At 53.5% G+C, this 27,748-nt stretch overlaps 1 protein-coding gene across 3 annotated transcripts in view; it reads right to left on the reverse strand.

Moving 5' to 3' along the window:
• Positions 1-16,633: 16,633 nt before the first annotated feature.
• BDH1 (3-hydroxybutyrate dehydrogenase 1) overlaps positions 16,634-27,748 on the reverse strand; it is a 35,823-nt gene continuing 24,708 nt past the window's right edge. For all 3 annotated transcript variants that reach the window (XM_076002757.1, XM_076002758.1, XM_076002755.1), the window contains exons 5-7: positions 25,738-25,879; positions 19,184-19,336; positions 16,634-17,598 (exon numbers count right to left, since the gene is read on the reverse strand). In XM_076002757.1, the coding sequence (XP_075858872.1) occupies positions 17,129-17,598; positions 19,184-19,336; positions 25,738-25,879 (765 nt within the window). In that variant the 3' untranslated portion in view covers positions 16,634-17,128. The remainder of the gene's footprint in view (positions 17,599-19,183; positions 19,337-25,737; positions 25,880-27,748) is intronic.

A 27,748-nucleotide genomic window follows, 5' to 3' on the forward strand; every position in this document is an offset into this window, starting at 1 on the left:
GCATGGCCACACCAGGCCTCAGTCCCTTCCACTTGAGCTGAAGGAGCCCCGAGGCCTCTCTTGGATCTTCACCCTGTTGGCCCCTGTAGAGAGGGGAGAAGAGGCTTGGTCAGGGGGAATGCCTAATGAATCATCATGCAGAAGGAAATAGCAGAATTTGAGCAGTTGCTTTTGCTGGTCAGGTCTAGAGAAAAGATGTTTCTGGACCCATGAATTAGGTGAGCAAACCAACGGGGACAGCCCACAACCAGTGGAGAGAAAACTCCTGAGTTTCCTGGAAGTTTCTGCTTCCTGAACTCTGGGACAGGCTGGCCAGCTGGGCTGGAGGCTGGCTGGAGGGCCTGGGTTTGGGGGTGCCACCGCCTGAGTATAGCAAATGGACTTGACACCTCAGCGGAGTCAAGAGGAAGGATGGATGCTAAATGGGGAGGAAGGATTAAAACAGGCTTGGTGGGCTTTCTAGCCTGAGGAGAGGAAACACATGAGGAAAAAAACATACCCTACTGACAGCCCAACAAATTCCAAGGAGAGGTGGGATGAGGGTGGAGGGAGCTCATTATAAGTCATTCCTTTTGCAAACCCAGGTGAGCCGCTAGAGCTTCTAGAGAGTGAAAATTCCAAGAAACCTGGAATGAGGTTGGGGGGGACCATATGAACTGCACTTTATGGAGCATGGTCACAACCAACACCCCACAGGACATGCCAATGGTCCTGGGAAGACATGGCATCACTGCACTGCACCTATTTTACAGATGAGGAAATTGAGAGATGTGGGAGGACTTGGCCTACAGTGATGGGCCTCAATTAAGGTGAGGACCCCTGATTAGCACAGAGGATTTAGGGCTACAGGGTAAAGAGCTGCACTAGTAGGCATGTATTTATTGTAATGAGCCTTTAAAAATGTAATTAAAATAATCAAATCTGTGAATTCAAGGATACTGTTGCTTAGGAAGAGGCTGTATTTTAAAAGTGAGTTGATTTAAACCTCATTTAAATAAAGTATTAAAGAAATAATATTACACACAATACTTGGTTTTGATTTTTCTAAAATGCAAAGGTGTGAAATCAAGTACTGAATGGTGGTGGTGATGATGATGATGATGATAGCAAGCCATTTTATAACACTTTCTATGTGCCTAGCACTTGGCATATATTAAATTATTTATTCTCATGACAGCTCACAAGGTCAATACAATTGTTACCTTATTTACCATAGGGGGGCTGGGGAGGCACAGGCTACAGCAGAGGACTGCATCCAGGGGCTCAGACGCAGTGCGCTCCCTCCTGCAGGCAGCTGTGAAAACCTCTGGCCAGGGGCCTGGTGCAAGGGGGTTGAGATGACACCTGTTGGGATGGGGAGGGGGTCTTCCAAGGCAGAACTGTAGGAGACTCCACATTTCACAAGGGTATTACTTCCCAATGCAAATGGGGACAAGTGGTGGCAACAGACAGCAAGGTGATTTCATTAGCAGCTCCAGCAGCCTGTTTTGCTCACGGGGCAGTGGTTGCATTGAACAGCTAATGTGAGGGCCTCGGGCAGAAGCCCAGCTAACTCAATTTCAGGCTGGCCTTCCTGCCTGCCTGCTAAACTCTTCCAGATGATTCTGGCTGGATTTGAGAGGCTTTGCCAGACAGGTTTTCTCTGTATTACAGGAGAGGTAGGGGACATCTGGAAAATGCCTAGAGAGAGGAAAGAAGAGAACTCTGAGTTCGGGTGGCTGCTGCAAAGCCTCACAAGACCAACGTGGACAGGAAGAGGAAAGCAGAGACCACTCAGGCTAATAAGTCCTAGGAATCCCTCAGCTGAGAGCACAGAAACACCTGTGCTAGCCAGGTGTGGTAGTGCACTTCTGTAGTCCCAGCTACGTGAGATGCCGAGGTGGGAGGATCCCTTGAGCCCAGGAGTTTGAGGCTAGCTTGAACAGTAAGCAAGATCTCATCCCTAAAAACAAACACAACAACAAAACAATTGTGCTTCTTAATTTTCACACAATGGTTAAAAATCCTCCAGCACATCCTCTACTTCAGCATAGCATTGAAGAGCAGGAGCTAGAACCCCAGATTCACCTCTCATTAGCCAGGTGGCCTTGCCCAAGCCATTTAGCCTCTCTGGGCCTCAGTTTCTCCATCTGTAAAGAAAGAACAATAAAAGTGCTTTTCCCATGGGGTACTGTGGAGATGACATGCCGTAGTCTTCGCACAGCATAGGATGTGTGTTAAGTGCTCAATCATGGTGATCAATACTATATTCTCACTATCCCCAGGGTGGGGTGCAGGTCACCACCTCTCTGAGGAGACTCCATCTGGCTTGGATTCGTAAGTCCAGGCTGACCTACCAAAGCAAAGTAAAACTTTAGAAATTCTTACTTTGATATAGTTAATGCCCCCAAGATAATAATTTTTTAAAAAGCATACATACACAGACAAGCGTGCTGATTTAGTGGGACACTAAGCCAAAGGTAAGGAATCAAAGTGTCCAGAAAAGGGTTCCAAAGTTGAATTCATGATTTCTCCCTCAAAACCTACTTTTCCTCCAGTGTTCCCTGCCTTAGAAGGTAAGTGATACCTTCTAAGTGTTGGGGTGGTCATGAAAATGACTCCCCTCTTCCAGTTCCAGCTCAGAACCACAATTTTGGACTGGTCAAACTGGTTGTGCCACCCTGAACTGAACTTGCCTTCCAGACTGCAGACTTCTACCCCAGGGCTAAAGCAGGCCCCATTGAGCTCAGCATGTGATTGTGGCATTATGAAGGAGAAAGGGGGTAGAGCCCCTCTCAGATGGCATGCACAAGGATTTGAAACTTGGCTGAAAGAGCAGGAAAATGCATTTGTTGGCACTGACTATAACAAAAATCTCCAGTATTTCTCTGGGGAGTAATCTCTTCCAGGTTGCTGCATCTACCTGTGAGTAGACATTTGTCATTTTGTGGGATGCACAGCACCTAAATCCCCTCTTCAGTTTGGGGCCATCTCCATGGCATGGGTCTTTCTGGGAGGCAGCCAAATTTCTTTCTACCTTTTCCTAAGCCTGGTTCTCTAGCCTTCCTGGTGACTCTCAGTGCTACTCAATATCCTTGAATAAATTCCTGCTCTACTTAAGTCAGTCAGAATTAGTTTCTGTTGTTTGAAGCCAAGAACCTTGACTGGTTCACTCTGGAGCCAGCACAGCAGGGACGTCTGGCTTTTCCACATAGCCAAGCATGTGCCTGTCAAACACATGGGTGCCAAACATGCAGACGGCCCAGGACTGGACAGGGCCACTTTGGCAGGCTGAAAGTTAGGAACTCCTTGGAAATGGGGGAGAGAGAGTGAGCATTTTGAGCCAGGCAGTGTCTTTGGATGGAGTTGGAGTTCCAAAAATCTGTGGGGTGGAGGCCACACCAGGGAAATCATTCTATTTTGGAGATATGTCCATAGGGTGGGTCACTGAATACACCCCAGACTGGGAGCCTGGGAAACGCCTGCCACACTGAGGCCCAGGAACCCACAGTTGGCTCGTGGCTTCGTGGGAATGCGAAACCTGCCCCCTGGGCCTTCTGGTACTGGTGCTTTTCCTGAACTGACTGCACTCTGGGAATCTGCTCAAGACATGTTTCCACTTCCAGGACCCTGAGAACAAAACATGGGAGGAAATAATAATCAGAAAGTCAGAGTGCATAGACCACACTTCCTAAGGCCTGAAATAATAGGATATCAGAGCAGGAAAGGCCTTTGGGACCATCTAGTCTTATGGTCTCAAACGTCAGTGGGGCTCAGAATCACCCAGAACACTAATTAACAGTGTGGGTTTCCACAGACTTCCCCAAGCCCAGCACTGACCCACAAGGCCTGGAGTAAAGTCCCAGGATCTGGGTTTTGTGCAAACTCCCCAGGCAATCCCAATATGAGTTGTTAGGAGAATAGCGATTTTCCTCCTTCATCCCATCTTACAGAAGAAGAAACTGAGACTCAGAAATGCCCCAGAGAAGTGGTTGCTGAGCTGGACACCGAGCTCAGCCTTCCTGACACCCCCTTCCCGGGCTGGACAGAGCTGGGGTGGAGCATGAGAAGTATTTCTTCCCCAAGTCAGTTGCATGAATTTTGTCCCCTAACAGGGCCCTCCCTTTTCTGATTATAGGAGGGTCAGCTTGCCATGGAAAATGCTAGACGTAAGGATGGATATCCTACTCTTGTCTTGGCCAGAGAGGCTGCTGTGGCCTTAGTTGAGTAGGAAACCCCATAAGCCAAGCCAGGAATATGGCAGGGCCCTCAGCCCAGGTTCTGGTTCTGGGTCTTCCAATGACATGCTGTGACCCTGGACAAGTCACTCTCCCTGCCCCCCTGAGTCTCAGTTTTGTCCAGTTTGTAAAATGGGGAAATGTAAAATCTGCTATCTGCTATCTACCCTGCCTACCCCTCTGGCCTCTGGTGTGAACGTGCTTTGTGAACTCCCAAGCACTGCCCAAGCAGGAGGGATTACAGACACTGGAGGTGTGACTTGAATACTGATTTCCACTCAGGTCCCTTGAGGACATGCCAGGCCCATTTGGAAACAGCAGAAGCAGCTAAGAAGCTGCCAGCGAAGCTCGGGGGACGTTCTCAGAGCCTTTGGGGCTGGCTGGCAAGGAGAGCCCTTCTGCTCGCACAGCCTGCTTCCCCCACGCTGCTGTGTCGGGGAAGGTGCAGTGGACGAGGACACTCGCGTTGGCAGGTATGTGTGTGCCTGGTGGGGGACGGGGGTGGAGAGTAACTGGATCAGGGACCTATGCCTCTGGCTTGGTACTGCCAGGACCCTCTGTCCATCTCTTAAACTATCCTGGCTCAGGAGCCCTAGCAAGTGTTCAGAAGACCCCAGGAGACCCAGGGAAGTCACCTCCCACGTTTCCATGCCATGGCCTATTTTGGCTGCTACAGCAGATTTCGGAGGGTGGATTAGCTCAGTCACCCTCCTTCCTTCCCACCACTTCACACCTCTCAGAACCATCTCCCCAGCTGGTGGGAGTCCCCATTCTCCGTAAGTCCTCAGGATGCCAGGATTCTTACACCATCCTGCCAAAAACTTGCTTTGTCACCTGGCCCAAGTCCCTTCATCTCTTTGAGCCTGTTTTCTCATCTGTAAAGTGGGGGAAATAACTCCTTGCCCCTCCCACCATCATAGGTTTGCTGTGTCCAGTGAGAGTAGGGTTCGGGGGCTTGGTTACACTTGAAGGATTGTTCTCTTAGCAGAGGAGGCAGGACAGAGGAGGCCTGGACAGGGGCGTGACAGGGGATGGGCACAGAAATGTTCTTCCACTGCAGGAGGCCGGAGAGCTCTGCAGAATAATTGAATTCCTGTCTCTAGCTGGAGTTGCTCCGGGCAGCAGTTCCTTTGTCTTAGGGCAGCCTAGGGACTCTGAGAGGAGAAGATGTCAGACTCGGGCATCTCTGGTGAGCAGGCCTAAAGGGAAGTCTTTAGTTAGAAACATAAGCAGACAAATTCCTTGGTGCAGGTGGGAAGTCATCTAGGCCAGTGGTTTTCAAACTTAAAAACTTTGCAGAGCCCTTTCTTCCATAAGATCTTGGCCAGGCCCCGTGGCTCACGCCTATAATCCCAACACTTTGGGAGGCCAAAGCAGGAGGATTGCCTGAGGCCAGGAGTTCCAGTCCAGCCTGGGCAACATAGAGAGACTCTGCCTCTACAAAATAAAAAAAATTAGCTGGGTGTGGTGGCAGTATCCCAGCTACTCAGGAGGCTGAGGCGGGAGGATCTCTTGAGCCCAGGAGTGGAAGGCTGCAGTGAGCTATCACGATACCACTGCACTCCAGCCTGGATGACAGAGTGATACTCTATCTCTTAAAACAAGCAAACAAACAAAAACAAGATCTTAAAGCAAACCCTTATCAGATACTTCTTAAGAATTGCTGAGACTCTAGGAAGCTCCACTGATTTATTGCATAGATAGGGAAATGAAGCTCAAAGAGGGACAGAATGTGACCAAAGCCACACAACAAACCGGTGGTTAAAACAAAGAGGAAAGAAACCGGTGGTTAAAACAAAGAGGAAAGAAACCTCACTCCGAATGCAGGTCTAACCCTCCCCAGAGTTGTCTCCAGCATGGTGGGGTGGAAGGTCTCCTTCATTTAGGGGTACTTTGTGCAGGCAGAGGATGCAGACTCACAAAGGGTGTGTAGCACAGTAAATGGCAATTTACTGACACGGTTGCAATAAACCAATCTTACCAGGCAACCAGGAAACTCTTGATTTCCTTTGAAAACGACAAGAGTGTTTGGCAAGATGTTTCTGAGACACTGAGCCCCCTGCTGAAATACGGCAGAGCAGGTCAGGCAAAACTGGACAAATGGGAGTCGCTTTGGCTGCCCTGGCCAGGCCTTCCCCCATTGCTCCATGGTCCCATCCTCACAAAGGGCCCCAGGTGTCTCCCACCAATGCTCACAGGGCGCTCACATGAGCCATGAGCCAGAGGGAGTGACTTTTTGGTGGGACTTTTGGGGGAGCTCACTGCTACTGGGAGCTGACAGTCTGCAGGTGGGGAGTGGGGAGTCAGACACCCAAATCTCTCCACATGTTAACATGGGACAGGTGCATAAATGGAAGGACAATCCACACAGGCGAGGAGAGGACTGACAGGCGTGGTGACCAAGGCCCCCTGTTACTAAGCACAGAGCTGAGGACAGGGAGTGGCCTCAGAAGGCAGGGGAAGGGGCGGGGATTGGAGGGCGTCAGGAGGAGACGTGGTCCTCCCCTGGTTGAGTAGCTGAGCCGGCCACAGAGCTGCACGCCAGGACCGAGCCAAGCACAAGACCCCTGGGCCCTGCCCTCGTTCTCGTTGGAGGGGATTTTGCTCACCTAGAAAACATACAGGCCATTTAGGGGCCAGTTATAGGCAGGGGAGCTAGCAGATGATCAAGCCCTTAATCCCAGTCTCACGTGGCAGAAAGCAGGGCACCACTTCTTCTCTGCCCAGGGCTCACATTCTATCCCCCCTTTCCTATCCCCCATGCCTCCTGACCTTGTGGGAATCACAGAATGTTCCAACTGGAGGGGCCCTTAGAGACCAGAGAGTTTTGTGGCTCTCACGTTGCTATAGAGGTAAAGGAGAAGCCTCCAGGGTAGCGTTTTGGGGGGTGAGCATTTAGACCTCCACCCCCATTTCACCCAGTCCCCCCCACTTTGATCTTTCCTGCATTGAGACATTGTGTGAGAGGTCATTTAACGAATGACTATGCTACTAAACACAGGTTTGAGATCCTCCTTCAAACCTATTCTCATTTTCACTTGATTGTACGTGATCTTGGACAACTTAAAAACCTGTCTGAGGTCAGTTATCTGTAATAGCACCTCCCTTACGGGGCTGCTGTAAAGGTTAAGTGAACGAATGCACATGAAGGGTTCAGAACATGTTGTGTCTGGGGCACAGTAAAAAATCTGTATTAGGCATTGCTGCTGTGGTTGTTATTGTTATTGTTATTATTATTATTAAATTATGATGAAGAGAGTGAGGCCCAGAAAGGATAAGGCATTTGCACCAACGTTTCTTGACTGTCTAGATGGAATCATTATTTCTCAGACATTGATGCTCCGTGGAAACATTTAAAGATAAGCAAAAACCCATTTAGTGGGAGGTCACCTGTGTAAGGGGCCTTAGGCACAACCTCCATGATCCTAAGGAAGTGAAAATATGGGGGGTCAGGAGGGAAGGAGGAAGAGGAAGAGAGAAAGGAAGGTAAGGAGAGGAGGAGGAAGAGGAAGGCAAGGAGTCTTGAGCCCTCTTGGCTCAGCCACTAAACAGAAGATGGCCTCACCTGGGATGCTTTAGAGGAGCACCAAGTCTGAGAATTTTGTTTGAAGAATAATGACTACAGTTAGGGTCACCTACACTCTCAGCCTGTTATGTGGTCAATTTCAGCACAGTCACAACCTTGTGACTCTCCTTTCCATCTAAGAGGAGATACAGCCAGCCCACCTCCCCTGCCCCTCTGGCCCAGGTGAAGTCTAGGAGGCTGTGCCCAGCTTGGCAGGAACCCTCCTTATTGCCTGAGGACACTGGGTGCTTGTCCCCAGCAGTCAGAGAGTCTGGTTGTGAATACTGTCACTTTCTAACTGACTAGGCAAGGTATTTAAACCTAAGCTTCAATTTAATCATCTATAAAATTGGGATTATAATTCCTGCCTCATAGTATCACTGGGAGGATCAAATGGGATAAAGTATACAATGTGCTTAACTCAGGACCTGACACGTAGGAAGTGCCCAGTAAATACTCATTACTTGCCATCAGATGTGGCTTCCTGGCCCTCCTCCACCATGTGTGTGCAATGACTTTCCCATCTTCTGTCCAGCTGGGCTAGGGGTTTATATTAGTTAGGATTTGGTTTGCCAGCAAGGAAAGAATCCTAAAATAGTAGTGATGCAGAAAAGATAGTTCACTTCTTCTCACATGTAATCTGGATGGGTGGCCAAAGGGGGAATGTGGTTTCCTAGTATCTGAGATCAAGACACTATCTTGTTGCAACGCCATAGATGCTGGGATTTCATGGTTCAAGATGGCAGCATCCAGGTTCTAGGCAGCAGGATGAAGGGATGAAGGAGCCAAAGAAGATGCTTATAAGCTATCTCCTAAAGTAGGCTCCTGGGAGCTATTGTGCTACCATTTCTGCTTGTATCCAGTTGGCCAGAACATAGTCCCGTGGCCACCCTTAGCTGTAAGGGAGTCTGGGAAATGTAGTCTTTATGATGGCGGACATGTGCTCTGCTAAGCACTGGTTGGATATATCCCTATAGAAAGGGAGAATGGATATCAGGAACATGTAGCAATCTCTCTCCCTAGGCCTCCAGCTTGTCCAGGCCAGGTAGGCACCAGACAGCCAAGTACCTGAGCACTAAACAACGGGGATCAGAGCATGTCACTTCTCCTCAGCTGTCTCCAGTGGCTCAGTCTGCAACTGAGAATGTGGAACAGGAACTATAACTCGGGCCTCCTGCCATGAGTCCGAGAAAGCCCTATCCTGTTAAACAACCTCCCTGATAGTTCCTGGCCTCAACTCCAAAGGCAGGAAGGATGCTGGAGAGGCAGCTGACTTCCCCCTGCTGGCCAAGGAGAGGACGCTGAGCAAAGCTGCAGCTCCCGGGGCGGAGGGAACAGCAGGCAGGCAGGCTTGGCACGGCTTGATGGAGTCTCCTGTGGCAGGACGCACACCTGCAAATTGTAGGGAGGCCGTGCTCCCAGCCAGTGCCACAATCCAAGTGCCTACCTGGAGGGACAAATCTGGACTGGGGGCTTCTGCCCTTCTTCCTCTTAACATTCACACTCAATTGGGCCACTGGGCCTCTGCCTGGCTCACAGAGCCCCTGTGTCCCCTCCTTCCTACCCTTTCTCTTACCCCACAAAGGTCTTTGAAAATGAGAGGGAAAAAAAATAAAAAATAAAAATAAAAAAAATAAAAAGAAAATGAGAGGGAAATTCACTAGCATTTCATGATGCTGGTGCTTCTGAAACAAGCCCCTGAGCCCTTTCTGCTTTAGGAGTCTCACTGCCAGTAAAAGTTGGAGCTAGTAGCCACCAAGGGACAAGCAAAACTACAGCTGCAAATGTTCCAGCTCTCCCAACACATGTGCAAGGGCAGAGCACAGTCTAGGGGCGGGACACTGGGTTCTAGCCCCAGTTCTGTCACTAACTCAGGATGGAGCATCCCCTCTTTGCTGATCATCCCTTTCCTGGCTGTGCCTTGCAGTCGCATCTTAGAAATAAGTTTCCTGGGCTCCACCCCAGACTTACGGGTTCTGTTTTTTAACTAGTTCCCCGGGAGATTCACATGCAGTCAGTTTGGGAACCAAGGGGATGGATGGCTTTTGTGGTCCAACTTGGAGTGATCTGCTTCTGCCAGGGTCAGGCCTGCCTGCACAGTGCCCTCAGAGATCTCACACCCACTCCTTCTACCAGCCCTTTTTTTCCCAAGGACTGCAGCTCTTCAAGCCTCCCCCTAACGATTGCACTTTCCCTTCAAAGGTTCCATCCTCCTGAGCTGCTGGGACTTCCCCATGCTGTTGTGTTGGATGTGAAATGCCTGCCAAGTGCCCGACTTCTGTTTCTACCTGTCAGAACCCTCCACACTTGTCAAGGCTCATGAAACATGAACCCCTGTGGGAAGCATCTGTAACCTGCCCAGTCAGAATGCCCCTCTCTGGGCTCCCCCAAGTGTTGGTTGTACATCCAGTACTGCCCAGGCTGTCCTGAGTGGCAGGTCCCTAGGTTGGTGCATCCCATCCGGCCCGTTCCCCATACCCTCAGCCCCATAGGACTGGGAGCTACTTGGGGCTGGGAATGCAACCTCACCATAGATCCCCTGCAGCCTGGTTATAGACAGCTCTGAACCTTCACTTGACGCTGAACGCTTAAGAAGAAAAGACAGAGAGGAAGTCGGAAGTCGGGGCCTGGGTAAGACAGGAAGAGCTCAAACACCCATAGCCAGGGGAGGAGCTGACCCACTCCCCTCCCCAAGCTGAATGAATGAGCTGATCTCCCTGGACAATTGTGAGGGCCTGTACTTCAAAAAATACCTCCCTTCGTTGTCTGGAATGAACTTCTCTGGGCTTTAAGGCTTATACCCTTCTGGCCTATAATTCCTTAATCCACTCAGCATCCCCTCAGGGATTTCTGGCAAGGAGGTGATGCAGGGCTGTAGAGTTTGCTCTGTATTTAGCAGTCAGAAAGGGGCACCAGCAGAAGGAAATTCTCTGTCCCAGGGCCCTGGGATGAGCAGGAAGGTGGGCTCTGGCTGCTGTGGTTCAACCCTGAATGTTTCCCAATTTCTGTCTCTGCCTGTGGAACACCTCTGGCTAAGGCTTGTGCATTGTTCAGAGAGACCAGGGTTGGTGGGGACGGGGATGGGTTCTGAGGCCCTGACCGCACTGGCCGGGCACTGCCTGAGTCCCGGCCGCTGTGCCAGGCACTCTGCTAGGACGCTTACACTCACCTAATCTGCACAGCAACCTTGCAAGGAACTGAAGCCTCGGAGAAAGTAGATAACTTGACAGCATTATATAACCGGGAAGTTGCAGAACAGGATCAAAGTCAGATCTGTCTGGCTCCAAAACCTCTGTTCTTTCTAACTGACCTCGCCCAGAACAAAGTTTCCGGCAAGGCCTGTTTCTTTCCCATCCCTCTGGCCGCAGAGTCTCTGAGGTCCCCTCCATCTCTAATAGGCACGACCAGTGGGCTCCGTTTCCCAGGGCAGCTCACTTGGAGACCCTTCAGGTGTGCCCGTTCTTTCTCTGCTGTAGAAAACCAAGAGCCCTTCTGCCTCTTTTAAAAATGTTCCACTATATTCTTTTGTTCTACACTTAACCACACAGAAAATAAATCCCCAAGGCTGAAAACTCCAACTTGTCATAGTCTTCAAGATGGCATCCACTCTCCCGTGTCTGGGTCAGCCCTCGGCCCCCATGGCACATGCCCAGAGCCCCCTGCCTGGTCCTTCTTCCAGCGGCGCCAGCACCCAGCACCGCTTGCGTGGCCACTCCCATTGCTGGCGTCTGGGTTTCTCGGGCCCTCACTTTCTATTATTGCTTTGGGAAACCCACGGGACTCCCCAAGTAAGGAAAGACCTCTGCCCACTCGCACCCGCACGTCAGCTCTCGACGTGGGGCTCCGGGCTGTGCAGGGCAGAAGACAGAAAGCCTGCGCGTGAATTGAAAATGCCTGTATCTGTATTCGTCTCGGACAGAATAAAGCCTTTGACTTCCTGCCCCAAATCTTGGCACCTGCTACCCTGGACTGCACTGGGCAGGACTGCCAGCTCTGGGGGCAGGGAGCTGCCTGCCCATGGCCCCCTGTGCCTGGACAGGGCCTGGAAAAAAGAAGACACACAATAAACGGGCAGGGGGAGAGGGAGCAGAAGCTGTCACCGTGAGGCTGCACTCTGGACGTGAGGACGCTAACGGCATTGGGACTGTCATTGCCCGCCAATCCTTCATTTCCATCAAAGCCCCTGAAACCACACTGTGCCTCCCACCAGGTTCTTCCATGGGAACAATAGTCTGTCAGTCCTGCTGTGAAGGTACAATGCCCGTCCTGATGTCACAGAACTTTTGTCCGTCCCTGGTGGCCTGCTGCTCTTTATCCTGATGCTTTGAAGGTGCCCTGAGTCTGCACGAAGCTGTGTTTTCTCATCCAGCGCTGTGCTCACTTTGTTTCCTACGGCAGGTCCCGAGCCATCTTGTACACCTGTGATCAGCACCTTTGTCCAGAACACAACGTAAGTAGGAAAGAGAGGTTCCAGCGGAGTAAACAACCAGCACAGGACAGAGTGCTCCCTGGCTGTGAGCGGTCCGGGCAGGGCGGTGGCCGGTACAGGCAAGTGCCCCGTGCAGCCCCGCACCCGCTGTCGTGGTCTAGCAGCACTTGGGGCGCAGCGGGCAGCTCCTCCCGGAACTGGAGCGTAGCTGGAGCCCAGCAGAGCAGCCAGCCCGCTGCTATTTCTGAAGGAGCCCAGTGTGGTTACTCCGAGAGCTGTAATTAAGCTCATCTATAATTTGATAAGTGGGAGTAACCTCGCATTTTATAGCGTAATTAAGTCTCACTGAGAGAGCAGACACAGTGTTTCTGGGACCCAGCGTCTCCTGACGTTGGTCCCTGTTCCCACTCTCTCTCTGACACACCTCTGTGGATGCCCAGGCCAGGGTGGTCCCCAGCCACAGCCCTGGGGATGCCGTGTGCCCCTGCCCCGTCCACCCTCCATCCGCTGGGAGATTCCAGCAGCCACAAAGCTGGGGGACAGGAAAGCCTGCACCTCCCTCTCCATGCTGCTCTCTGCACAACTGTGGACTAGCAGGAAGCTGGCCTTTCTGCTCCCCGCCCGGCCCCGGCACTGTGCTACACGCCAGACTCCGACCTCGCCCAGCCCACCCGCTCTAAGGCCCTGACGGGGAGATAGGACAGCCTGGGGGTAGAGGAAGGGCTCTGAGGATGGAAGCCTGCAGGCCTGGTCTCATCCTGGCTCTCCCGTGTTCTGGCTCTGGAATCTGTAAGATGGCGCTAGCAGTCCTGCCTGACTCATAAGCTGCTTCTGAGGATCAGATGAGAGGTGTCGTGAATGCACTGGCGTGGAGTGGCAGCATCTCACCAGGGGTATGAAGCCTGTCTCAATGCTCTTAGCTGTGTGAGGAGAACTCTGATGGCCCTTCACCCTGGTGTGTGTCATCAAGAATGAGGGATGACGGGATGACCACAGCTGGAATCTCTGTTCAAACAGGGAGGAGTATGGAAATCTTGTCAAATGAGGGACCTGAGCTCTTGATCCTGACTTGGCCATTTCCAAATATCCGAAAGCCTATTTGAGAAGAGTTAGATTGTTCTGTGCAGATCTGGGTTATGCATAACCAGGTGCCCAAATAGTTAAGTTAGAGGTGGTAGATTTCAGCTTAGTCTCTGAATACATTTTCCCAAGCCAAAGAAATGTCCTCTTAGGAAGTAATGAGCTCCCTGTCACTGGAGGGGTTCAAGCCCTGATTAGCAGGCTCCTTGTCCAGGAGGCTAAGAGTCAGGAGTGATGACAGCTAAGTCCTTCTTTCCTTCTCTGTGTGGGGGTCCTGGCAACCTCTGTGAGTCCTGCTCCTTGGCCCTGGTCCCAGGCCCAACAGCTGCCCCCCCCCATGCCTCTGAAGCCGCCACTCACGAGTCACCTTTCTTCGTGCCTGCATGTACCAGAAAGGCCTTAACTGGTCTGGGTTGTCTGTTTTGTATCCCCCAGAGCACCAGGGCCCCATGGCTTTCTTGTTCTATCTCTTTGAGCAGAAACAATCCCTGTATCTCCCAAGCTCCATGCTCACATAACCCCCAAGCCCTTTGAGGGCAGCTCTAGAATCTGTCTGTGCCCATGTCTGGGCTCTGGCACTCCTGGAGCAAGCCCTAGAGGGGCCCCTCCTGGGGCAGTGTTAGCCCAGCCACGGCAGATCTCCTGCTGGAGGGATGCTGCTGAGGTCCCCAACATGTTCTCAGAGGGTGGCACTCAGAGCCCAAAGGAGGAAGGGACAGAGGAGCTGGCTTGTATGGCAGTGCTCTGTGGTTGTCACTGTGCACAGGCTTGAAGAGTCTTCGGTTACATAATGGAGGTGTTTTTCCCTCCTTATTTTAGATCCCGGTGCCATCTGCCCTGTTTTTCATGCATCACCAGCTCTGGGCTGGAGGTTAGATCTGGCTTGACACCGGGCTGCCCCCCCACACACACACACTTGGTGACAGACGTGGGGAAGGCTGTTTCCTTATCTGTGAAATGAGATAAAACCCCACCCTGCCTACCTGCCGGGGCTGTTGCCACAGGAATCAGAGGAGAGGTGGCAGCGACCTGGCTGGGTAACATGCCCAACACTGCATACATTTGCCCAGTTGCTACCTGACTGCTCGTGCCTGGGGCCGCCCGTGCCAGGGGAGCCTCTGCCTGCTCACGTTGGCACCTGCACCACAAGGGCTCGCACAGATTTGCAGAGCCCGGCCGTTTGAAATACACAAAATGAACAGACCTCACAAGTGGGGAGTCTTTGTCAGACTCCCTGCCATGGGTGGCAGGGATGCTGCCCTAGCAGCTTGTGACAGGCAGGGCCAGGCCGGCCTGTCACCTGCTCAGGCAGCCTTTTGGCCCCAGGTGGAATGTTAAGCACAGCATGTGCTTAGTGACAAGGCACCGGTCAGGGACATCTTGCAAAAAAGTCCTCACCTGCCCCTAGCTATCAAGGGAGCGGTGTGTGTTGGCTGGAGGCACCAGACCACGGGGGTCGCCAGACAGAGGCCTCCTCCCTGCTCCCCACCCCAACAAGTAGGGGCAGTTCTTTGCCTGCAGATGAGCAGCAAGAGTAGGTATCTGGTGACCCCGACTGGCTTAGCTTCCAGGGCTGCTGTGAGCCACAGCATAATGTGACGGTGAATTGTACCGCTCAGGAGACTTGTTCTGGTCCTGGTTCTGCCCAATGCACTGTGACACTGGGTGACTCACTTCCCTCTTTGGTTCTCAGCTATGTTGTCTATAAAATGGGAACAACAACCTCTGTTTTGTCCACTTCACTTACCTCTTATAAAGATCAAAAATAGCTCCTGTACCCAAGTGGACTCCAAGCTGCCAGATAGTGAATGGTAAATGTGTGGTTTTAGTTAGCACTGAGATTATCTGGAGGGAAGGTGCCCTTTCAATCACAGGGATGAAAATTAAACATCAGGACAGTCCTGTCCTCCTGCCGAACACTCCAACAGACGCATGTGCAGCTTCTCCAGTGTGCAGGTTACTGCTGATCGCGGCCCAGAGCGTGTGGCCACATCCCTTCCCTCCAGCTCCCAGGCAGGGCTGCGTGTGTAGTGTAACTCCAAGTGCTACATCCATTTTCCTTTCATAAAGTGAAGAATGAAAGCAAATTCTCAGCTCTCCCCCAAGTAAAAATGCAACTCAAAGGGTCCTGCTAGAGGCAGACTCAGTGGTAGGAAAGAATCTTATTGTTATGCAAACACAACGCCTACTGTCCCTGTCTCCCCTCCCTCCCCAGGCCTTCTTGGTCTCACCCAGCAGGCCCGGAGCTGGGACTGGGCGTCCCTGTTTGAAGACTGAGGGGGACAAAAGCCCGAAAGGCAAGCTGAATCTGTTCATTGCGAGACCCCCTTCCTCGGCCCTGCCTGAGCTCCGTGGCCCGTTCCAGCTGCCCGGGTTCTTCTGCCTTCTCCTGGCAGCAGGCTCCAGGTTGAAGCCAGGCAGCTGCTAGAAGAGCGGGAACGCTGTTTCTAACTAACGGGCTTTGCTTCTTTGTTCCCAGGCAGTTTCCGAGGTGGGAATCCCGAACCCTTTGAGACTCAGGCCTGGTTGGAAGCTCCCCAGTCTGGGGCCCCGAGCGCCAGCTCCGGCTGCGGAAGAGGCGGGGCGCCCTCTAGCGGCCGGCCTGGACCTCAGGGAGAGGCGGAAAGGCTAGTTGGCTTTGCAAGGCTGGCTTGGGACTCTGCCCTAGGGCCTGTAGTCACCTCAAAGATGGTAGTGCCTGGCTCTGATCCAAACATCTGGGCCCTGGGCAGTTGCAGGGAAAGCAGGCTCCAAATCCAAGCCCCAAAAGTGATAATGCAGACTGTGCCTATCAGTAGCCTCACGGCCGGACAGCAAGCCATCAGCGAAGACCACCCTGAGCCTCCAGACCAGGGGTGTGTCTGTGTGTGAGTGTGTGTGTGTGACAGAGTGTAAGCACCTTGTAAGACAAACAAGGAACCCAGACCCAACCCTGGGGGAGAAGGTGCCACTGTGCCCAGCCTTGCCACCACTGTTCCCACAAGGGTGCCCCATCGACATGGGCCCCACCCCAAGCAAACCCAAGCAGACCCAAACCATAAATGACCTGTCCTCTTAGTCAAGGAGCACCTCCACACACGTCTTTTCTAAGTCCTAAAAAAGGTTGGAGAAATCTCAAATGGAAATCTCCAGAATGATTCCCACGCCCCCCACCCCCCCATTCAGCAGCACCAGTCACCCAGCACCACGGGCGCGCGGAGGTACACGGGGGCACTGGTGTGTGTGGCTCGGGCAAGGACACAGTTAGGCAGAGGCTTCTTGGATAAACGGATCCCAAACAGCCCTGGAATGCAGCATGTGAAGTGTCTCAACAGCAGTGACGGGAACACATGACTTGGACCATTTATAAGCAATAAAAGGGTTATTTTATGTATCCTTTTTGAGCTGCAGATTCTTCATGTTTTTACAGAAAAAAAAATCTGTCCTTTTTACTCATGGGGCTGGCTTAAGGATCAAATGAGATAAAATGTTTGAAGTGATATTTTGGCTTAAGGATGTAAAAGGATCTGGATTCTATTCTATAATAAATCTGTTTTTAATATAATGATGTTTTCCCAAAACCTCTGTATGAAATGAATTCCAGATAGACGGATGCACCCTCTTTGCTCTGAGGCTCAGTGGCCCCTGCCCGCCGCTATACACTCTGTTTGTGAAGGTAAACAAGTCAGGCGGGGTTGTTCCCTCTGGTCAATGCTAAAACTAGCAATGGGTTCCCTTGGGACAATGATAACACACACGTGAAGACTCAAGTGGACCTCACCATTTGAGCCGCCCTCCTCCGCCCTCCTCCGCCCTCCCTCCGGCCAGGGCTCCCCCACAGCGGCCCTGGTGAAACTGTCAGTGTATGTAGATCTTGTCGGAGATTGCTCCGGGCAAGTGGGTCATGATCTGCATTCGCACCCACCAGTAGTAGTCCATGGGGTGGTAGCGGGTGTAGGGTGTGGCAGCGGTCAGGGCGTGTGTGATGGCATCAATGACGGGGGTCATGTCCGTGGAGCCGCTGTTGCAGTAGTTCTCCACCTTGGCAATCTTCTCGTCGAAGTACTTCTTGCCGTAGTCGTTGCGCACGATGTCAGGCAGCCCGTCCCACAACTTCTTGGCAGTGGCCCGGATGCTCTCAGGGCTATAGAGGCTGGTGGCAGCGATGAAGTTGCCGGGCTCCACCACACTGACCTTCACACCCAGGGGGTGCATCTCATAGCGCAGGCAGTCAGAGAAAGCCTCTACCCCGAACTTGGTGATGCAGTACGCGGAGCGGGCGGGGTTGGCCATGCGGCCCAGCATGCTGCCGATGTTGACGACGCGGCCTGCAGAGGGAGAAAGCAAACACCTGCTCAGGTGGCACTGGCCTGTGTGGCAGAGGGCGGGGGCCTGGCATGTTTCCAGAGGCCTGGCTGGGACCATTTCTGAGCCACCCAGGGTCGGGGGCTTCCCATGCGGTAGCAAGGCCAGCTCAGGCCCACACATCAGCATCTTGATCTTCCCCAGGTGCCCAGGTGTGCCAGGCAGGAAAGAGGAGGAGCAATGAGTGAGAAGCAGGCCTGCATGCCAGCAGGGCGCAAAATAATGGGCAACAGTCAACTAACTCAAAAACCAGACAAAGCCCTGCCCAGTGATAGTAATTTGGGGGCGAAATGCAGTGAGAGAACGTTGGAGGTGAGACAGCTGTGTCTGTGCGGATCGGAGAGTTCACAACAGGCAAGTTCTGATGCTGGTCAGGGAGAAATACAGTCTAAAACCTCCTCCTCGTCCTCATAGACCTTAAAGTTCAGCTCAGCTAGTAAGATGTGCAGACAAGCAGCACACCAGGTCCAGTGTCCATCACGATGGCAAGGCTAGGGATGGAGCCGGCTGTGCAGAAGAGGGGGTACCCCCAGGCTGCAGCTGCCAGGAAGGCCCTTAAGGCAACCCTGAAAGAGAACAGGACCTGTGCTGTTAGCTCCGAAGCTCCCTGGGGTGGCAGGAGCAGGGGTTCTGAACCTGACTTCAGGGCAGAGTCCCAGGCACTGGAAGGGAGTGGTGACCCCGAAAGGCTCTCTGCCACAGCCCAGCCTAGGGGTGGCAGGGCTCACCACAGCTCTCCCAGCCCTGGGGGCAATGGGGTGGATGGCAGATTACATTCAGCCCAGCTGGGTGAGCCCTGGCAGACCTGGGATCAGCTTGCCCACCGCGTGCTTGCCCCCAGGAGGAAACACACAGCCCACCTGCACGCTACGGGAGGCGCCTTTCAGAGACTCTAAGTGTGAAGTCACTGAAGGGTTGGGTTTTCTTCTAAAACCCTACAGCTGCACCCTGCATTCATTCCTGTTATTGTTAGGACTTCGGGATAGATCTATGCATCTTGTTCTTTTTGTGACACTTATTTGCTAGTCTGGAGAGAAAATCAGAGTCAGTGACTTCCAAGGTGGTTTGCTTACATCTAGCTACCATGGTTTGGATGTTGTGTCTGTTTTCCAAATTTCTAGTCTTGGTTATTACCATTAATTCTCAATACCACAATTGCCTCGTTTTTTAACTATAGTATAGTAACCCACAGAATGGCTCCGGCACATTATACTTAACCACACCCTATTGATACCATGATGTGTACATATAGCTTTGTGCAAAGGGTGATTATTTCCCTAGATTAGGTGCCCAGAGTGGATCACTGCTATGATCTCGAAGCCATTTATGCATAGGTGGCTGACCTATTCCTGAAAGCCTCAGGCCCCTTCCCACCTGGCCACAGCCCCTGTGCCCACCGTCACCCCCGCCCAGCATGGCCCCAGGACTCAAGAGCTCAGCCTTGCTGGGTTGTGGGTGTTGGATCTACTGGGAAAGGTATTTCATTCGGAGCCAAGATGAACAGAGGAAGCAGGTCTAGGGCAAGTAGGAGCTCCCTTCCCCACTCACCTTTGGCCCTTCGGATGAGGGGGAGAAAGGATTTCGTCGTCCGAACCAGGCCCCAGAGGTTCACATCTGCCACCTCCTTGTATGTCTCCATGCTGGTGAACTCCACCTCCCCGAATGTCGAGATGCCCGCGTTGTTAACCAGGCCCCACATCCCTGGACAGGAGAGGACAGACCTGCGGTCACCACATGGGCTCAGCCTCAGACACCACCCATCAGCCTGCAGCCCACTCCCCTCCCACTGTTGTCCCTTGTCCCTGTGACTTCCCAGCCTCTTGCCCGAGGCTCTCAGGAAACTTTCTGGAGTCATTCAAGAGTGACAGGAGATAGAGAGGCCTAAGGTGCTGGCTGTGACCCTCCCTTAAGTCCAGAATGTCCAGTGCTCATGTCCCATCTGCCTGACTCAATTCTCCGGGCCCATGATGACCCGGCCCCGCCAGGGCCCCCTGCCTCAAGTCCTACGTCACCTCAAACTCCCACTTCCATTCCATGCACCTAGCTCATCCCCACACCTGCACCTGTGTACTCGCTCCTGCCTCTGAGCTTTGGCTCACATCCTCCCCCCTTGCAGAAACTAGAGGAACTTCAGGGGTCTTCCAGGCCAAGCCTCCCCCCGCTGCAGGACCAGAGAGGGGACCACGCTGCTCAGACACACATCATTAGAGGTTCAGCCAAGCCTGGATCACAGGCAGGCCCAGTCCTGCTCCACCCAGAGACCCTCCTAACAACTACTCTGTTCTCTCCTCCCTTCCTCTGAGCCATGGCACTGCTTGCTGGCCATCACACGTGTGGCCCCACCGGGCTGTACACAGGCAGAGGAAATGTACGTGCTCACGGCACACCTGGGTTGACAGTTTCCTGTGAGGCTAAGTAAGGGTGGCTGGCTTTTGCAGACCCAGAGAACGCTGGTGCTGGACGGTTCCCTGGAGTTCATGTAGTCTATTAACTAATCTCATAGCTGGGGAAACTGAGGCCCTGAGGGAAAAGGACAGGCTTAAGTTTACCCAGTGAGTCAGAGGCAGAGCTGAAAGTGGCAGTGAGGATGCAGTGTTGTTTTGCAGGGCCCTTCTAGAGTTCAGTTTTTTGGGGTGCAAGGGCTGGGTGGGCCAGAGCCTCAGGACAGACCCAGGCCTGCCGTTTTCTTGTGGAAACCCTCAGGGTTTAGCCTCCTGAGGGCGTGCTCCCTCCCAAGGCACAGCCTCAGAGCTCCCCTCCTGGGGCCGAGAACTGACTGTGGGAACTCAGCCCTGCTTCAGTTCCTGAGTTAATCATGGAAATGAGTTTGTGTAAATGACAGAGTAATTGGTCTCTAGCTGCTTTCCTTCCGTGTTCCCCAAATTAAAGGTCCTCAACTGACCTCTGCTGCCTTCTCCTTCAATTATGGAGAACTAAGGACATTTATTAACTGAAGGAAATTGCTGGTTAACAAAGTATCTGTGACCAGCTCACTCCCACTCCCCACCGAGGCCATGTGGGCGCCTCCCGATGCTCCCTCAGGGCTCACCCGTGACCTCACCGAGGACACCAATGACACAGAGTGATCCAGGGCAACCCCAGCTCCCGCCCTCTCCCTGCAGACTCCCCTGGGTCTCAGCCTCTTCTCTTCCCCGGATTGCAGGAGGCCTCCCCGCCTGTCATGGCTGACGCCTCACCCGCCATCTTCAAAGCTGTAAGACACTGACCCTTCTCTCTCCTTTACACAACTTCAGCTTTTCCCTTGCCCCTGCTCCTTCCCTTCCATGCTGTCTGCATTAGGTGCTCAATAAATGTGAATTAGGTGAATGAATGTCTACAAGTACTGAATCTCCAGAGCCTAAAGAAGCTTCTGTAACCGTAGTACCTGCTCTCCTCCCCTCCGCGCCAGCCTTCTGAGGACGGCCTGCCCTCCCCATCTCCCACCTCGCCACACTGGCTCTCCGGACCCTGCACGCTCCGGGTCTCCAGGGTACACGCCCAGGCCCCCGCCGCAGGCTTCACGCTCCTCCACCTGGCTATGATATGGTGCCACTGATGCTCACGATGCTCACTCCACCCAGGGTGTCAGTGACACCCAACGCTTCCTGTACCCTCCCTGATACCTTTCTTCCACCTGCTCCTCCCCCCAGATACAGGTGTCCCCCAGTGTCCTAACCTACTTTCCCTGAATTACACTCAACCCTTAGGTGTCTTCATCTTCTTCATGTTCCTGGAATTTCCAGCTGTTTTGTGTTTGATTCATAAGGGACCATATCACATGCCCCAAAATGCATACAGTCCTTTTTCCACCCCAAAATAAAGCAATGACATCTGACACTACTACCTCAAAAAAGTCTAATTAAATGTGGCCTGTGCAAGCACACTGCTTCTGGATTAGAGCTTTGCTGACTTGACAAGTAGTAACAGCTTGCGGACCCCGCCACTCTCTGGAGTCCTCAAGAACGGTCCTGCTGGCCGGGGTGACAGCGTTTTCCTGCGTAGCCCCAACATCACGTTCACATGATGGCTCCCTTGTCCCCTTCAGGAGTCACGGCTCTCTCCTAACTCCAGTCTCCTCCTGTCTCACTCCCACCTGAATGTCCCACAGGTCCCCAACTCACCCTGACCACAGCCAACACCCCAAGTTCCCAGGCTGCCCCAGCCTGCTCCTCCTCCGTGTTAACTTTCATCTTTGACTTCTCCAGCCTCTTCACTTCTCCCCACCAAAGGAGTCACCAAGTACTGTTACTGTTACTGCCAAAGATTGAGGTGACAGCTGCCAGGCCCCACACGAAACACTGTGCATCCATTAACTCACCTGATCCTCACAATCAACTCTACAGTAGAGACTAAGTTGTCCCGTATCTGGTTGAGGTAACCGAGGCTGGGAGAGGTTGAGCACCTTGCTCAATGCCACCCAGTGAACAGGTGGCGTGGAGGGGATCTGGGTCCAGGTCCGTCTGAGGACACAGCCTCACACTGAGCCCTGCTGCTGCCGGTTTTCTCTGCTGGGTCATTAGATTCTTCTTTCTGGATTCTTCCTTCCTGCTGCCGCCTGCATTAGCTGGCCGATACCTCTCTCCTGTACCATGGGAGAAGCCTCCTCCTGGGGAGCTCCCTGTGGAGCTCTTTCTCTCCACCTCCATCCTCACCCCACCCTCTCAGCCACCCACCTTCCTCTCCCCAGCCATTTCCTGCTCCCAGGGTCCCCATCCTGTAGCAGGGTACAGGGCCTTTCCCAGGCTTCGCTCCCACTCCCCATCATGGACTCTGCCTTCCTGAGTGAGAACAGCCTGCCACCGCCATCATCAGGGCCCCTCCTGCCCCGCCTGCTCCCCACCCCCCAGCCTGAGAGCCGCTTGTGCTGAAATTCTAGCCATGCTCCCTCAGTGGTCGGATCTAGTGTGAGCACTGGACGGCGCGCAGAGCACTTTCCCCACTTCACAGATGGGCAAGCTGAGGCCCCCACAGCTGAAGGTTCAAGGCCAAAGCCAGGCTTTTATTAAGAGGTGAAGCCCAGTCTTCTGCCTCCCAGACTGAGGGTGTCCCAGATGTAGAGTCTTCCCTGTCCATGCATAACACCCCAGTGCTGTCACCTCCTCAGAGGTCCTGTCCCGAAGCCACTGACTTCCTCTTGACTGGTGTCCAACCACAAACTCCTCCTGTTAGGTCATACCCTGCTAGCGCTCAGCACACTATGAAGTATGCAGCAGGCGCTCAATGTTTACTGACTGACTGGTATTGATGGTGCCAAGATCAGGCCATGACACAGCTGGGGCCCACTCGCTCCGCTTTCCCCTGGGGTGGGGGTGGGGAGGGCCAGTCGCAGGCTCCAGATGTCCAGTCCCTCAGAGCCCTGCTGCGGGGAGGGGCTGGTGGCAGATGGCCCTGGTGCTCTAGTCAGACAATCCCTTCATCTCGCCCCCATGGCTGGCTCCCTGGGCTTGGGCACAACTGCTCCACAAAGCCAGGGTGAAGGACATCAAACTCACCACCAAAATGTGCTCCCATGGTGGGGGGATGGGGAAGGGAAGGGACACCTCTCCCGAAAGGTTCCTGTCTGGGAGAACCAGAGGCAGCCCCTGCTGGTCTGAAAGCCCCGAGACGGCGCCACCTGGTGTTCAAAGCCAGCATTGCCTGAGAAGGCGGAATTTCCCAGCCTTACCAGGAAAAAGACAGCCCAAGGCAGAGGGGAGGGAGAGAGGAGGAGAGGAGGTGGAGAATGGAGGGGAAAAGGGAGAGGGAAGGAGGGAGGAAGAGACAAGAGGAGGAGAAGGGGGGGCGGCACACAGCCGCATCTCTTACAGATTTATTTTTTTCAGACCTAAAAACCTTCAAATTCTTTTTCCAAAAAATGCAGTAGTGGTTAAGTCGTGGTGAGTGGTTTATCAAACCCTCCCCCAATGTGTCATGTGGAAAAAGCAGCAGGGAGAGGTTTGTGCGCCAGGGTTGGTGCTGGGGTTTGAGCTGGGATCCCAGGGTGGGGGTGGGGGTGGGGATGAGTGGCCCGGAGCCCAGCCGCTGCGGTTAGGCTAACTGGCCAGTCCAGTGCAGAGAATGGAGGTGGTCCCGCCCCAGGGGCGGGCGGCAGGGGACAGGGGCCCTGAGCAGCCCCATTCTGTGCCCAGGTCCTCGATGAAGTCTTTCCACAAACCCATAGGCTGTAATGAAGTGGCGCTGAGGCAGCTGTTTTCCTGCCTAATGGTTTATGGAGGCAATATCCCAGCTGCCCAGGGGAGGTGGCGGGAGGAGGATTTAGCACCAGGAGGGGCGAGGCAGGCTGTACATTCCAGGCTGGTAATCATCCCAGCGGGACCAGCCTGCCTTCTCTTAGCGGGACAGGGGCGCTGGCTCTGCCTGTTAATTATTAAACAGATGCGCAGTGAGGTTGGACTCACAGGCCTCTCCTGGGAGAACAGAGGGGCCTGGGAATGGCCTGTGGAGGGGTGAGGGCGGCACTGGGCTGACGAGGTGGCACTTGAGTGACAGGCTGACCGCTGAGCAACAGCGCCACCAATAGCCACTCGGCACAGCTTCTGAGGCGGCTGCTGGGGGGTGACAGCATGTCAACCTGATACTCGCTCAGCACCTGGGGCCTAGCACAGGCTCTGGTCACACCCAACCTGGCGAAGTCGCCACTTGGGCATGCTGCTCCCACCCCACTCTGTGGGAGAGCAGAGCTCAGTGAGGCATACCCTTTCTGCCTAGGCCGTCAGGGAGCTCAAAGGTAAATTTCATAGACTCGCTTTTTCACGTATGCTGCTGCACTGCCCAGCTCCAGGGAGCTCTGCCCATCACTGCTGCCTTCTATGGGAATGGTGCCCCCAGGGTTGTACAACAGAGTCTCTGCCCCAAGGTCCCCCACATGGCTGAACTGGAAGGTCACTTGAGTCCTTATACTACAGGGACTTTCTGCAGCATTTGGCCCTGTTGGCTAAGGGCCCCCCAAACTTTCTGTTCCTTTAGCTTCTGGGGCCCTGTGTCCAACCTCTCTGACACCTGTCCCCTCCCCTCCTCTGGCCCCCAGAAGCTCACATTCCCCAGGACTCCTACCCTGCATTCCCCTCACTCCAGCCTCCCTTCCCACCATGAGCACCTGACCTCAGCCAGGACGCTCCCCCAGGCTGGGCACTTCAGCATCTCCCCAGCCCTCTAATTGTTCCTGCAGTGAAGGGTACCAGGTCAGGATAGGGGCCTCTCACCTGTCCTTGTCCCCACATCCAAGCCACCAAGTCCAGCCAGCTTTGCCTTCTCAATACTCCTCAAATCTGATCCCTCCTTTCCCAGTGCCCACCCCCTTGGTTCAGGACTCTCAAACCCATACTTAAACCCCCCTTTAAATCCACTGTTGCTGCTGCAGTGCTCAGAGTGAGCTTCACAAGTCTGACCAGGGCATTCCCCTCAGGACGGCCCCTTCAGGGCCCCCGGGTGTCCTCAGGAAGGCAGCCATGCTCTTCTGCCTGGTACCAAGGGCCTGGACAGCTTCCCTCCCAGCCCCATTTGCTGCCACCACCTCCACCAGACTTGACTCCTGATACCCACGGCCTGTCACTGCACAGCACACCCTGTGCCTCTCCCCACTGTTGTTCATGCCCTCCCCTCCTCCTGGAATGGCCCTCCTGCTCTCTGCCACAGTCTGCCCTAACCGGTCTGTTCCCACCGTGCCCCCAAGACCGGACTAAAGCCTCTTTCCGGTGCTGCTCTGCCTCTCTCAGCGCACTGCTGTCTAGTGCTGAAGTCAGTGCCCCACTGAACTGTGAGATCAGCGGGGACAGACTGTGCCTTGCCCATCTTTGTGTCCCCAGCACACAGCGCAGCACCTGGCGCAGCGTGGGCATTTCAGTGAGCGCAGGCTCAACTGACCTGACCAGTGCATACCCCTCCCCCACTCCTACAGATCCTCAAATCTCCTCCTGGCTGTACTTCACATGCCCTACGGCACCGGTGTGTTTAATCCCCTTCCTCCTCCCGTGCAGGAGGAAGAATTAACAATAAAGAAAGGAGGCTTGTAGCAGGAAGCCAGCCGATGGAGGGTGGTGTTCAGGAAGGGCCCCTTCGAACAGCCCCATATACGAGCCCTGCTGCCCCAAGGCGCCCCCTACCTTTCTCGGGGTCCTTCAGGCTGGAGCGGACAAGCTCCACCGCTTTGTCCACTTCCTCACTGCTGCAGACATTGAGCTGGATTGTTCTCAGTCGGTCGCTGTTCAAGCTGTCCAGCTGCTGGACCCCATCATGCCCTTTGTCCTGGGGAGGTGAGAGGCGTGGGTGTCAACCTCCCTCCTTCCCACCCGAGGCGGACTCGGACATGAGGCCCACTGCCAAGGCAGGAGCTGGCCCCAGGTCCCTGCCAAAGCCTTGAGCTTGTTGACGACTGCAGACGGCATTCTCTGCAGGCCCAGCCAGGCCTGCCCCCGCAGCACGTGGTCTATTCCACCCCTGAACACCGACGTTATCAAGCGCCAAGCCAAGCGCCACAGACACAGCCAAGAATAGGGTGGAGACCTTGCCCCAAGACCTCACTGACAGGACTCTTTCTCTAAGCAGGGGTTGCAAATTAATGGGAGTTTGGACAATGGGGAGGGCGGGACCCCGAGGAAGAAAGCATGTGTCAGTTGTCGTCCATGTGGTGGTATAAGCCCAGGGTTGCTGGATGCTTAGATTTTTAAGCTAGTAATTGGGATTTAAGTGGGAAATCCCCTCATTTATTGAGTGTTGGCAACCTATGCACATTAGGAGGAAAAAAACACTTGTGTGGGCCAAAGCCCATCCACAGGCCACATGTGACCAACAGGCTGCCAGTTTGGCACCACCTGTGTTCCAAGCCCCATCAACCCCAAACCGGTAAGAGGCCAGAGCCAGGCTCTAACCCCAGCTCAGTTCCTAACTAGTTTGTGCACACCCAGGGTGTCTCTTAGCAGGTGTGCAGTTTTTCTGGCTGTAAAATAAGAACATCACCACCTGTCCTGACCTGTTCAGATTAATGGAATAAAGAAATAGATTTTTAAGAAACCTGTTAAACTAGAAAGTACTACACAAATGCAGGTATTATCAAACACTAGAAAAACATCACTCATTCAACAAACATGTCCGGGGCCTCTGTGCTGTTCTGGGTCTGTGCTAGGAACTGGAGATGCAAAGATAAAGAAGCCAGTCGCTGTCCTCAAAGAGTCAAGTAGCAGAGGAGACGGATGAATGAGCAAACAATATGGTGAGCGCTTGCTGAGCGGGGCCTTGTGGGAAGAGGGAGGGGGCACGGAAGGAGGGGTGGGCAAGGGGGACTTTCCAAAGGCAGTGACAGCTGAGGACATTAATGAGAGAGGGCTGATGGGGATGGGGCACTTCAGAAGAGGTAAGAGGACACCACTGTAAGCCTTCTGCTGCAGGCTCCCCGGGTAGACGCACAAGGAAGCGGTGGGCATGAGGCTGGAGGGGGCAGGGGTCTGCTTGGGTGCACTGGCCGGCTGCAGGGGCTGCGAGTGTTTGCGATGTCGTGCTAGGCGCTGATGTGCTCTGCTTATCTCATTCGCCTTCGCATCATGAGGTCACATTTCATCCTATTCTATGACACACGCTTTTTTCACTATAGGGATGAGCTACAATCAATGTGAAAATTAGATATCATCAGTCATAACTTAATTGGTGGTGATTTTTCTGAGTGGTGCATGGAACGGTGATGCCTCTTACAGGAGGGCTGGAGCAGCTGACAGAGAATGAAGTGACAGAGAAACGCCGACTGTCCAGCCCAGCACTTGCCCATGGCACACGCAGCTGGGCCTGCAGCAAACATCCCAGCAAGGCAAGGGCAGGACACCCAGGACGTCAGCATGCGTCAGGGTGGAAAGTTCTCTGCAGGTTAGGCTGAGCCTGGTAAGAGGAGGGCCCTATCCCCAGGAATGGAGAAACCACGTTATGTGATTTCAGAGGGACATAGGAGAAATGGGACCGTGTCAAATGGGGCTAAAGGTGTGGACATAATTACTCCAGAAAGAAGACTCAAGCAGAACATGACTGAGAGAAACAGCTTGCTCTACACAGCCACAGAGAACAGGGCCAAGAAGTCAAGTTCACCTTAAAATCTTATGAGTGACTTTCTCAGTCTGGAGATGGCACGGG

The sequence above is a fragment of the Microcebus murinus genome, chromosome 1 (assembly GCF_040939455.1).
Source record: "Microcebus murinus isolate Inina chromosome 1, M.murinus_Inina_mat1.0, whole genome shotgun sequence".
In the NCBI taxonomy this organism is placed as follows: Eukaryota; Metazoa; Chordata; class Mammalia; order Primates; family Cheirogaleidae; genus Microcebus; species Microcebus murinus.